The 13,943-nt window shown below is 42.4% G+C and overlaps 1 protein-coding gene across 1 annotated transcript; it reads right to left on the bottom strand.

Moving 5' to 3' along the window:
• Positions 1–725: 725 nt before the first annotated feature.
• On the bottom strand, positions 726–9,854 carry LOC119649960 (tax1-binding protein 3 homolog). Its single transcript, XM_038052396.1, has 3 exons — positions 9,678–9,854; positions 9,424–9,552; positions 726–1,409 (listed from the first exon to the last, which is right to left on the bottom strand). The coding sequence occupies exons 1-3, from the start codon at positions 9,729–9,731 to the stop codon at positions 1,221–1,223; spliced, it is 372 nt and encodes a 123-aa protein (XP_037908324.1). The 5' UTR covers positions 9,732–9,854; the 3' UTR covers positions 726–1,220.
• Positions 9,855–13,943: the final 4,089 nt, after the last annotated feature.

Raw genomic sequence — 13,943 nt, 5'->3', positions numbered from 1 at the left:
GTACCTGAGTCAAATCAGGGTAATAATCTCGGGCGAGCGCAATGCTGACCACATTGTCTCCTACAGTTTACTGTAGTGTACCGTTACGGTCTTGAATGAAGTGCTCTAACACACTTCAAGGCCCTGATCCAATATGGATTGTTGTGCCAACGATTATTATTATTATTTGGTCGGAATCAACAGACGTTCGTTGACGTTCTGCAATTTATTGATATGGCCTGCCGAGATGTTAAGAATTTATGTTTAACACACAGCAAGTTAATTATCCCGAACTTATAAAAATATCCACTCCGTAATGCAAGGAACTCAATCAGCTCAAGTTGTAGGATTCTGGCAAACTGAGATCGTCGACAGTGTGCATACATCCCGGAAAAAAGCATCAGACATCCAAAAAGTGTAGAGTATTACGCTATCTGCTCTCGGAACCGTTAAGATGTTTCTTAAGGAAAAGCCCTAATAGTTTAGGCTTATTCTTTTCACTATCTACATCAGTCTCAGCACCCCCCTTTGGCAGATATAATATTAGAATATTCAATTTTCCGCCTAAGACTTGTTTCTACGCTAATTGACACTTCAAAGTAAATGGATGTCGATTTGATTCTGGATTGGGGTGGATATGGAGGGAGGAAAGGGTTCCGACACCCGCTCCTTCTGGTATTATATGGCAACGAAAACGTTTGTTATCAGAAGGACATTTTTTCTATATGAAACTAAACGATTGCAAATACTTTCTTACAAACATTTATTAAAAGTGTCATGTAAAAGTTAACAAAATCTCTTATCACATTAAAACTATGAATAGTATTTGGAATGCGTCTTATAAGAAAGAACTAAACAATAAAAAGCTTTCCTTCGAACTTGTGTCTTCTGCAAAATGAACTCATGCATTTGATTATTTCACACACTACTACATAATAATTTCATGGTATATAATTTGGCAGCTTATGCTTTCAGTTAGTTACACTCATTCATGTTTATCTTAGTAAATTATTCTTGCTTCGATATGAAAGACCGACCCCAAAAGCGGTGCCGGCCGCTGTAAAGAACGTACTTCGCGTTCTTGTCCTTTTGTTCCGTTTAAGTTTCATAATTATCATTAAGTAATGCATACACAACCGTGCTCCCGTGTGAATATCTTTAGTTATACTTGATAATTGTTAGTAATTGAATGGAGGTTAGTCTGTTGTTTTGTTTCAATTCTTGCTGGAGAAGCATTTGGTTTACGTGGAGGTCACACCCTTGCGCGCTACCAGCAAATTGAGTACGGGATTTTTACGAATGTAGCTGACTGCCTTTTTATGCGTTACCATTGTAAAGTCGTAGCCGTTGCACTGTAGAATTTTATCGTGTACTCTAAGGCCAGATCGTGCTGCAGGACTGTTGTCATGTACTTCAGTGACGTAAATGCCCTGTAGATGAAAAGAAAACGTAATTATAAGGGAAATTGCTTAAAATTTGTGTTTCACTTTATCAAAAGATGATAACGTTTGTGTCTTGGCAAAGATTCTGAATCAAAACCCACAGCGATTTATCTTAAGGCTTCCATATCTGGAAAGTAAACTTCCAGTTTAAGAAAGCAAGTGGTTTAGTATGAAATAAACGACACAGGGCCGTAAAAGCTCACAGAAACTAATTTGCATGTTACACCAACGCTGCATCCATGGCATTGGATAAGCAACATTATTTAGGACAACTGCAACAAAGTGCTTCTATATTCAAGCTGAATTCAAGATATTGAGAAATTTTCGCTATCATTCGGACGGGGAATACTAAAACCTTGGAGAATTGTATACACCTGTTAAAATGTCAAAATACATATGTATTTTTTTTTGTAGTTGGCTGCTGCGTTTCGGCAGCTGCGCTGAATGCAGCGTAAAGGTACGACCCCATATACGCTATGCGACGTGACACTACATTCAGCACAACTGCCGCGACGCGGCATTCCTATATTGCACTAGCGTGCAGCTAACTACAAACAACTACATATTTTGACATTTTAACAAGTAGATACAAATCAAAACTGGACAACCGTTGCAGTCACCTGAGTTCATTATATGGAAATAACACGCGACACTGTAAAATATTCGCTGCCAGCCAATCAAAAGGGTCGCGGCGCGCAGTGTCGCTCAACTGTGTATTGCGGCCTACAAAACCATATAAAGATATTTTGACAGACAGTGCAGTTTGTGGCCGCGTCGCGTCGCGCAGATAGGGCCATATCTTTAAGGTACGGCCGTATCTAGGCTACGCAGAAAAAAATTTCCTTAGAAAACCTGGAACTTGTATTGTGAAGAAGTAATTAAACAAAGGAACTTAAGGAAGCCAGAATTTAATATGTAAAGCTTAAAATTAATGCTTTTAAAGTAAAATTTATCTAATTAAAAATTATTATCACGGTAACGAACATTTGACCAGAAATATCTACTTGTTTGTCCTTTTATTGAAATATCCTTTTGCTTCCAAAGTTTTGGACGATGGTGTCGGTAACTGAAGCTCATTTAGGCAAGTATTGGCTATTATAGAATTAGCACTGAGTCCGACAAATTCTAAATAATGGGCGTTTCAGGTATAAAAGGTTTTGTGTGTCCCGATGAGAAAAGTGATGAGTGCATGACAGTTCCGTGTGTACATAGTTAAAAATTCCGTATATTTTTTTTACACAATAATTTGATCTGATTTGAAAGCACTGTATTGACAGCAGTCAACCTCATACACTTCACGCCAGGAATTCAATAATATTATAATCGTTGGCGCAACAATCCATAGTGGATCAGGGCCTTGAAGTGTGTTAGAGCACTTCATTCTGTAGGAGGCAATGTGATCAGCATTGCGTTTGCCCGAGATTATTACCCTGATTTGACTTAGGTGCTGGGTCGACTGGTATTCGACGTCATATTACGGTATAAATCCTATTGCCATCAGTGAGATTTGAACCGCGACCTTCCGTACGACAGCCTTGTGCTCTACCCACTCAGCTATCCGGACACTAGGGCAGATACAAACAAGTTGGGAAACCGTAAGCTTGACGCTTCAGGTATAAAAGGTTTTGTGTTTCCCTATGCGAGGAGCGATTAGTACATAACAATTCCGCGTGTCCTCTATTTTTTAGAATGTGATTAAAATAAATAATTTGATGGAAAGTACTTTATTGATAATAGTCAACCCCATACGCTTCACACTAGCAGTTCAATATTATTAGCAAATGTGGAGAACTTAACATACAACAGAATCAAAGGGCGGCGGAGAAGTAGATTCTAAAAGAATGGAATTTTTATATTTCGCTTGAATATCAATTATTCTCATTAACTACGACGTCAGCGTCTTATTTGCATGGCTTAGGATGAAGTTAATTCGCACCAAATTGATAAGTTTGAACTGCTATAACTGACACTAATAGCCGGATTTCATGAAGCATGCGTATGTACGATATTGTCCTCTATGCCAGCGTACTCCTAACTTAAGGGAGTTTTCAGTTTAGTAAATTAAGGGGGTTTTTCAGTCCTAGGCCTAGATTTTATCTAAGCGCACCTTCCTGATTTTTTCGGATTTTTGGGTTGGGTAGTTTCCGAAAAAGAGTCCTCTCTCACTTTAAGTGTGTATATTTGAACTCCTTGCTCGCGCCTTTTTCAATTATCGTCAAAACTAATATCAGATTCAGTACTAATTGAGACTTTTCATTTGATACCCGACATGACTATATTCGATGAAACAATATTTGTACATCTCCCCTTATAAATTTATATCACTCACTGTATGCGTGGGATTTCATAGTTCCTATATGTCCACCAAATTTCCTTCGGATGGGTGTAGCCGTTTTCGAGAAAAGTGCGTGTAACAGACAGACAGTGAATCGATTTTAATAAGGGTTTGTTTTACACAAAACCTTAAAAAGGGCGGGAAAGAAGTGTATTCTTCATGAACGGAATTTTAATATTTCACTTGAATCTCAATTATTCTCGTTAATTATGACGTCAACATTTTATTTGCTTGGTTTAGGTGCAGTAAATTCGCACGAAATTGATAAGTACGGACTGGTAAAACGTTGATACTAATAGCCGGATTTCCATGAAACTTGGCATGAGTATGTGGGATACTGTCCTCTATGCCGGTGCAATGTAATATTCCAAGGATGAGTTTAATGGGGATTTTCAGTCTAATTTCTAAAAGTTGATAATATACTATTAGTAAGTTTATTTGAGCAGTTATCGGAGTGGGACATATTTGAGGCCTAGATTTCATTTAAGCGCACCTTCCTCATTTTTTTTTCAGATTTTTGGGTTGAATAGTTTCGTCTCACTTTAAGTATGTACATTTTGACTCCTGACTCGCGCACTTTACAATCCATGTGAACAATTACCAATTTCGGAAAGTACTAATCGAAACCTTTCACTTGATACCAGATATGACTATTTTGTTAAAAAAAATTACACCAAAAATTACCAGAATATTGCTTGGTGTATTTGCGAGACATATTATTAGGTTATGTCGTCTTTTTCAGCGTTCGCCCCGTTCAGAAGCGGGGTCACAAGTCTTCATCGGTTTCGCCATTTAAAAATAATAATAATAGTTGGCGCAACATTCCCATTGGATCAGTGTTGAAGTGTGTTAGAGAATTTCATTCAAGACCGAAACGGTACACTATAAGATTAGAGTACCCCATAAGAGACAATGTGGTCAGCATTACGCTCGCCCGAGATTATTATCCTGATTTGACTCAGGTACTCATTCACAGCTGAGTCGACTGGTATCCGACGACCTTTCTGCCCTAACCACTCAGCTATCCGCCATTTTGCTTGGTCAAAGGTCTGATCTGGATGGGGGCACGAGGCTTTCAAATCACCATTGAGCGTATCAAGCCATTGTCGTTTCGGCCAGTCTTTTGGTTGTTTCCCATTGACTTCAGTGCTCAAACCAATCTTGGAAAGTGAGTTCCCGTCAGCCCGAATTACATTTTCCGCCACTAGTTCAAAGCAACATCTTCGCCTCCATTATTTTGCTGCCCAGTTCATTGTCATTTATAATCGGCAAATACTCAGGACCATGGAGGGTGACAAGGCGGACGACACTAAAAATAAAATTTGGATTTGAAATGTTCGTTGATACGTCGATCACAAAGAAAACCAGTTGTGGAACGGCACTTCATCTAAGTTTCGCTGATGTGTGAAGCAGTTTCATAATGCAGGTTACCATTGGCTAGTAGCATTGATACGAGATATTTAAACCACTTAGCTCTGAACAGGTCACTGCCACTGATAGTGATAGTGGCTGTTTCTTTACGATCGTTCGTTGAAAATGCTTTTTTATTCAGATTCAATCTGAGATCAACAAGTTGCTCGAGATCAGCTTTGCTGTGAGACACTAGAAAAATATCATCAGCAGTGTATATTCCGTGTGACAGTGTCCATAACAAGGATCAAGAGTGGCGAGAGATCGCTTCTTTGATGACCACCGACAGACACACAAAGCGGCTTTGATATATCCGTCACACTTCGAACTTCACTTATCGGATCGTGGTAGATCAATTTATCTCGACTTTACGCTCCCACCCTCATTGCGTGTTCCAAGCCCTTTTCCACCATGACACCTGTACCCGTCTGTTTTTTCATCTTATAATCAGCAAGATGGCCCGCAATGACGATATAGTCTTCGGCAGGCGCCTTACAGGCCTTCGATGCCTTAATGCGTGGTCTACTAAAATATAGAAGTTTATAGTCACTTTTACCGGTTCGCGCATTGGCACCACATCAACGAGTTTTTTGTAGAGCGCAAATATCAATGCACTTCTTTCGAAGGGTTCTCGCGAGTTCCTCCGTCTATCTAGTGAGGGTACCAACATTTAACGTGCAGGCATGTACTTGTTTTGCTCGGACTAATTTACTTAAGTCCTGACGCCGAAGATTTTAACTCAGCACGGTTTTTTTTTAATGTTTTATGTAAAACCAAACCTTATTAAAATCGGTTTACTGTTTGTCTCTCTCCGTCGATTGTACCAATTGACATCAAATTTGGTGGGAAGGTGCAAAATGTGAAGGCTCACGCATGCAGTAAGTTACATCGTTCTATGTGGAACTTAAGAGGGGGTCTTCATACCTGCAGAAGGGGGGTGTAACGTTTTTTTAATTATGTGTGTTTAGTGAGGGGTATCAAATGATAAGTCTCGATTGATACTTTTCTGGATACTGGACTCATTTCTGACATTTAATGCACAAGGCGTGAGAGCGGGACTTGGAATCTAGTCATTTCTTTCATCGACCCATTCTCAGAACCTACCTAACCAAAAAATCTTCAAAATACCCTCCATACCGATACCTGTTACAACATAGTTAATAATAATATATTGCTATAATTTTTAGTAATTGACTGTAAAGCCCCCTCCTCAAGTTCATCCTGGAATTAAATTTAGCAGTAATATACGATATGATATAAAGCATGATTCTACCAAGTTTGTTGAACATCGCACTATTACTAAGAAAGTTATAGTAATTCAAAGAAGGCTGTCATACGGAAGGTCGCGTTCGAATCTCACTGGTGGCAGTGAGATTTGTATCGTGATTCGACGTCGGATATCAGTCGACTCACCTGTGAATGAGTACCTGAGTCAAATCAGGGTAATAATCTCAGGCGAGCGCAATGTCGACTACATTGCCTCCTATAGTGTACCGTTGGGGTCTTGAATGAAGTGTTCTAACACACTTCAAGGCCTTGATTAAATATGGATTGTTGCGCCAACGATTATTATTCTTATTAGGCTATCTTTGGCCTAGGAAATTTTTGAATTGGGTATCATCCAATATGCTCGCACAAATACATATACGTACAAATTGAAAGCAACCGATCCCATATCCAATTTCGGAAGAATTGCGAGAGAGGCGTCTTTGATGGTATGGTCACGCAATTCACGCTAACGAGAATTCACCTGCCAAGATTGGTCTGAACATCGAAGTGGATGGTAAGCGACCAGAAGGCCGGCCAAAACAACGGTGACTTGAAACGCAGGATGGGGATTTAAAAGCCTCGAGATTGCGTGCAGATCAGGCATTTGACAGAACCAAATGGCGAAACCGATCACGACGAGCCGACCCCGCTTATGAATGGGACAAAGGCGGAAGAAAAAGAAGAAGAAGTCTTCTGGATGGTACGAGAGTGTATCAAATATAAACGGGACGGTTTTTTATTCCGGAGGGGTCTTATCCCTGGCAAGGAACCCCTTAGTATCGAAAGAAACTATGAGACGTGTACGTGTTCTTGGAGCAAAGAATTATTATTAAAGGTTTGGCCAGGGAGGAAATGAATCTGACTGAAATTTCCAAGGACCCGAGCGTGAAATAACGAAATCTCTGGTGAGGGTGAAGAAGTTGAGAATCTGAACCATGATCGCCGCCTAAGGAGGAGTGTTACGGCGGTAATGGAAACTGTTTTTTTTATCGCAAAGGCATTATTAGTGCATACTGTTACTGCGAAGAGCTTGATGTCGCGAAATCGGCACTCCTTCAAAAAAGGAAGACAAAATCCGGCAGAAGCCTGATTCTTCTTCGTGACAATGCAAACTCTCACGTAGCCAACATAACGAAACAACAATTTGATTTCTTTGTCTCCTTGTGTTTTCTATCCTTCTGGGCCACTGAAAGAAGCGCTAGGAGGAAGGTGATTTGATGACGTCGCGGCAGTGGATGCGTTCATACCCAGTGGCTTCAAGAACTTGACGACGAGATTAAACAATCCCAATTCCCCCCAAAATATATGTAGAACATCAAAACACAGAATATACTAAACATAATAATGGTTAAAACATCAGTTCCGTTTATTCCCGTTCGTTTAAGAAGTGGAAGTTAGGAATGGGCTGTAGTGCCTGTAGCTTATGTTGTCCACCAAAGTGTACCTCATTCTTCCTAGGTCTTTGACTTGGCAGTCAGCGTTACCGCATAAGATGCTTTTTGGGTTTCCACAGGCTTCAGTACATGCTACCAATTTGCCGAATTTTAAGCATTTTTCTGTGTTGTTTTGCAGGTGCTCAGAGGTGGAGGTGAGGAAGATGGGGCGGCAACCCTATCGGCCAAACCAAAACCAAGTGGCCGAGGAGAACCTCCATAGTGGTGGCACCGGGAGACGCTGTAATCACTTTGGTTTGCCGGCCGTGATTCAGTAGGCGAATGCTCCAAAGGCCTAATCAGGGCGATCAGATCCGAGTCTGCACGGGGGCTCATCTGAAGTGGCAAATTGGTCACGAAACCTTACCAGGGGTATACTGGTACCATGGGAACCGGGAAAGCCCCTGGACTCACATACTTCGGGTGAATTCCTGTTGTATGTGAGGACAGCTCGGTATTTGCGGTTGGCCCCCTTAGTGGGAGTTTCATGGTGGTTGTGCTCAAGCGGGAAGAGACCTTCGGGCCTCGACGTGATGTTGCGTATCAACACGGGTGCTGTACTCCATAGTTCGGTAGAGATTTAGGTAATTCTTGCATCCACCAGTATGAATGCTAAGCCGTGCACTTGGTATAGACTGGTACCGTTGTTGCTTGTCTCAGCAGGGCTCTGATTGTGGTCACAAAATCAATCCGTGTCTTAAGAGGACCGTAGGATTAAGTCTCACGACAGGTGCCTACGTAAAACACTCTGGGCTTCACTGTGTTGTTTTGCAGAGATTGGTGGAATGATCAAGTCTTCCACATTGGTTAGATTTCAGGATGTAATATTGAGCTCTTTTTACTGATTTGAAAAGAGGAGGACCATCTAAGCTTTCCCTATTTTCATTCGAACGAATGGTTTTGCTGGCTTGAACTGAAAAGGCATTAACCTTGATAAGTAACGACTTGGGGTCTTTTCGATTTTCTTAAATGGAAAAGTCTAATTGGTGTAGACGATAAAGCTCATAAGGTTTTCAAACATGAGAATGTTAATGTAATGCGAAATTATGCAGAAGAACGACCAAAATCTAATTTGAGCCATTGGAGAAATACGAGTAAGCTGGAAAGCTGGAAGGCGAAAGACCCGAGAACAAACCTCTGATTGACGAAAGGTCGACAACAGTGCCGTCACAAATAGTAGGATTTCTCGATCTTAAGAGGAAAGTGCTCTGATGGACACCGATTTAGATCTTTTCTTATATTTCACTTAAAGAATTTAGGTGGTCTTCCGCCTCTAATTGATTCCTGTCTTCAAAAAGAAAATCCTAATTGCCAACTTTTCTACCGTTTTGACTGCTCCCCTACGCAGTCTGAATATATTGCAAAAATTATTTTGAGCCGTTTTCGTTTTCATACATTTCGTGTGGTTTAATTTCCACTAGTTTCGCTAATGGAAGAGCTAATTGGATCGTTTGTTATTACTTAACACATATTCCTGCGACGAAATCCGTGTTTTTGGATTTAGATTTGTATTTCCCTCAGGAATGTATGGATTTGCGAATGACATCATACTCACATAGTCTGTGTATCCCTGGGGGCTCTTTCGGAAGTCCTGATCAATACCTCCGCCAATTTTAAACCCGCATTTCAGTACTTCGCGACCCTCCTCGTCCAGGGTGGCTTCTTTGTGGAGAGTAATCGGAATCTGCAAATGCGTTCAATAGAAGAACACGATTAATGGGAATATTGACCACTTCCTGTCTGTTGTTTTGGGTGGAGTTGCAGGTACAAGTGCATCTCGCAAAGATTTCGTTCGATGATTCGACTTACACTCAGACACTCCATGGCAGTGCCCGCCTGGTGCTGAAATGCCATTTTCGCCATTTCGAATCTATTTATTTGGTTCTGGCGTGGCGTGAATGGCGAGAAAATGCAAATGCACTTACTTAGGAAAGTGGAAAGACGAAGTGACAAACTAGCTTGGTTTGACGTAAAGTGGTTGGGCGAGGTGTGGTATTTTGCTGTTGTTTGGTTGGGCACAGTGTATGATGCAGTGTGTAGTTTAGAACAGGGTTTTCCCGGGATTCCCCTAATTCGGTGAGGACTGTCTAATTTTAAAAAATGTAGTTTTTTCATGTTTGAATATTTTGGTCGTGTTTCCAAACCAACACCGACTTTTCTTGCGCAATGAATTCATTTCCTTCTTATAAATGTATAGAAAGTAGAAATTGGGGGATTTGTGCAAGCAAATGATTCAATCTTCATTTGAATTGTTTCTTCTGGAACTGAAAATATACTTTTTCTTTTACAAATTTTAGTGTTGGTCAATCTTAATAAATATACCTATTTGAAGTTTGGCGTAAAACAAAGTAAACGAAGCATATGTAGTTGACTATTATCAATATATTATTTTCCAGCACTTACGTGAATGTATCTTTAAAAGATAGTGCGTAGGTGGATTTTTAGCTATGTATACGCGAAACAGTCATGCATTCAAAGTCCTCACATAAGGAAACACAAAACCTTTCATAGCTGAAACGTTCAATAGAACATCTTATGCTATAAATTGCTGTGTGAGTCATAGTGTGTCAACCACGCCTGTGCATCATTGCTGTGGGTTCCTGGCAATGTGCCATCCGAGAAGTTTGCATACTTCACTGCGTTATGAAGTTTTAAGGTGACGAAACTCATCGGCAATTCTGGAGTAGTGAGTTATATTGTATGGCATTATTTTTCAATGGAGTTGTCACCGTTTCCCAATTTGGGATCTTCTTAGATTCTTAACAATCTTTCTTCCACTTAAAAGGAAAGACTTAAAATTCCAAGGATTTACGAGTGAGTGGAAGTAACATTCTGCAAAGACTTCAGGAGCATGTCTACCTCAAAGGCAAATCCACAGAAATCGATCTACACGAGGTGACTGGCATGGTTGAGCGGTCACTTCAGTACAAGCAGTATACCCTAGCTACTTTCTGCGGCCTTCAACAACGTTAGTATCAACGCCATCAAGCCTTGACAAGTATTGGATTGGAGGGGTGTCTTACGCATTGGATTATCATCATCATTATCAACGGCGCAACAACCGGTATCCGGTCTAGGCCTGCCTTAATAAGGAACTCCAGACATCCCGGTTTTGCGCCGAGGTCCACCAATTCGATATCCCTAAAAGCTGTCTAGCGTCCTGACCACGCCATCGCTCCATCTTAGGCAGAGTCTGCCTCGTCTTCTTTTTCTACCATAGATATTGCCCTTATAGACTTTCCGGGTGGGATCATCTTCATCCATACGGATTAAGTGACCCGCCCACCGTAACCTATTGAGCCGGATTTTATCCATAACCGGACGGTCATGGTATCGCTCATAGATTTCGTCATTGTGTAGGCTACGGAATCGTCCATCCTCATGTAGAGGGCCAAAAATTCTTCGGAGGATTCTTCTCTCGAACGCGGCCAAGAGTTCGCAATTTTCCTTGCTAAGAACTCAAGTTTCCGAGGAATACATGAGGACTGGCAAGATCATAGTCTTGTACAGTAAGAACTTTGACCCTATGGTGAGACGTTTCGAGCGGAACAGTTTTTGTAAGCTGAAATAGGCTCTGTTGGCTGACAACAACCGTGCGCGGATTTCATCATCGTAGTTGTTATCGGTTGTGATTTTCGACCTTAGATAGGAGAAATTGTCAACAGTCTCAAAGTTGTATTCTCTTATCCTTATTCTTCTTCGTGTTTGACCAGTGCGGTTTGATGTTGTTGGTTGATTCGTCTTCGGTGCTGACGTGGCCACCATATATTTTGTCTTGCCTTCATTGATGTGCAGCCCAAGATCTCGCGCCAATCGCCGCCTGCTCGATCTGGATGAAGGCAGTTTGTACGTCTCGGGTGGTTCTTCCCATGATGTCGATATCGTCAGCATAGGCCAGTAGTTGGGTGGACTTGAAGAGGATCGTACCTCTTGCATTTACCTCAGCATCACGGATCACTTTCTCGAGGACCAGGTTAAAGAGGACGCTTGATAGGGCATCCCCTTGTCGCAGACCGTTGTTGATGTCGAATGGTCTTGAGAGTGATCCTGCTGCTTTTATCTGGCCTCGCACATTGGTCAGGGTCAGCCTAGTCAGTCTTATTAATTTCGTCGGGATACCGAATTCTCTCATGGCCGTGTACAGTTTTACCCTATGCTATCATAGGCGGCTTTAAAGTCGATGAACAGATTGTGCAACTGTTGCCCATATTCCAACAGTTTTTCCATCGCTTGCCGCAGAGAGAAAATCTGATCTGTTGCTCATTTGCCTGGAGTGAAGCCTCTTTGGTATGGGCCAATGATGTTCTGGGCGTATGGGGCTATCCGGTCTAGCAAGATAGTGGAGATTATCTTATAGATGGTGCTCAGCAACGTGATACCTCTATAATTGCTGCACTGTGTGATATCTCCCTTTTTATGTATGAGACAGATAATGCCTCGTTGCCAATCGTCAGGCATTGATTCGCTGTCCCATACCTTGAGCACAAGTTGATGAACCACTTGGTGTAACTGGTCGCCTCCATATTTAACCAATTCGGCTGTAATTCCATCGGCTCCTTGGCATCCACTTGACCAGAACTATGAATAGAGGCACGCCCAGGGTGGTGCCATCTCTCCCGCGCTGTGGTTACTAATTTTATAATTTTTTTCAAGAGAATTGTACAGCAGTGGGTTGAAGATAGTGGTGTATGCCGACGACTTGGTGATATTAGTCTCAGGAATGTTTCCCTTCGTTATGAGCAGCAACAAGGAAGGAGCGTTACGAAAGTTGTGCCTGTGGCCCGCAGATACCCACCTAAAACGGAACTGATGCTGTTCACCGCCAAGACAAGGGTACCGGAAATCCACCTACCATGGCTAAATGAACAAAGATTGGTTCTTTCCTCCAAAGTAAAGTATCTGGGCGCAATCCTGGAAACTAAATTGGAGATTGATTATAGAGATGATGGTTAAAAAGGCTTGTATAGCCTTCTATGCTTGCTAGAAAACCTTTACAAAAAAAGTGGGGTCTCCGGCCGAGGATGGTTCTCTGGATGTAGTTCACCGCTGTGGTGCATCCAATCCTAACGTACGGCTCTATTGTCTGGTGGCAGGCTTTGAGCAAAAAGTACAATTGAACGAAGCTTAATAGAATTCAAAGAACCGCATGTGCAAGGACCACTGGGGCTTTGCAGTCCTGTCCGCCAGATGCTCTCAATGTACTCCTGCATCTCCTCCCCCAGATCTCCACATTAGGGTTCTCGAATAGACACAGTGTATCCGAGTCGTATGGTCTTCCAGGTTTCCCCATTGTAAGCAAGCAGAACTACTGGCGATAATGGAAGTATTTCGATGGCCGGAATATGATCCGAGCCCCAAGCGTAACATAGCCATTCTGACCGGCAGCCAAGAGGTCATTAAGGCTCTGTACTTAGCTACGACATCCTCCAGACTGGTGGGGCAGTGCAGCAAGGCGCTGAAGAGTCTGGGCGGCTTGCTCAAGGTAACCCTCCTCTGAGTTCCTGAGCATAGGCGGGGTGCTACTCTTGGCAGTTCTTCGGCGAGTACGGTCGGTATCTCGCTGACGACTGTTAAGGGCGGAACCTTTTTGCATTACTTAGCAGCCGCGGGGCTTAGATGCGAAGACTTACCACCCGTGGCAAATCGAGGCGGATTTGGCCCCTTTATAACTTAACCCGATCACGAGAGCTCTTGTGCCAGATGCGTGCAAATGCATACAAGATTTCGGTGGTCTGCACGGAGCACTGGCCCATAGGGGACCATGCCGCCTGACTCGGCATGCCCTACAATTCGTCGAAGCTGCGGCGAAGGGGGGGGGGGCCCTCAGACGATTGCCCAGCTCTTGCTAAAGTCAGGCTGCAGACACTGGGTAAACCATTCTTTGGGGACCTCAGAGAGATTTAAAGCTGCAGGGTGGCAGAGCTTCTTTCCTTCGTGAATGCTACGGGCTGGCTCTGAAGATCTGAGCCGCCCGGTCACTGCCTCCCTGCTCTCATAACAGCAGTCACGGTCTTAGGAGTTTGTGGCATCAAAACGATGCACTACAGCGCTAATTGGAGCGGCTACTGATACCTA

This window comes from Hermetia illucens, chromosome 2 (genome assembly GCF_905115235.1).
Source record: "Hermetia illucens chromosome 2, iHerIll2.2.curated.20191125, whole genome shotgun sequence".
Taxonomy (NCBI): domain Eukaryota; kingdom Metazoa; phylum Arthropoda; class Insecta; order Diptera; family Stratiomyidae; genus Hermetia; species Hermetia illucens.
Note: the sequence above shows the minus strand (reverse complement) of the source record. Positions and strands in the feature narration are given on the sequence as shown.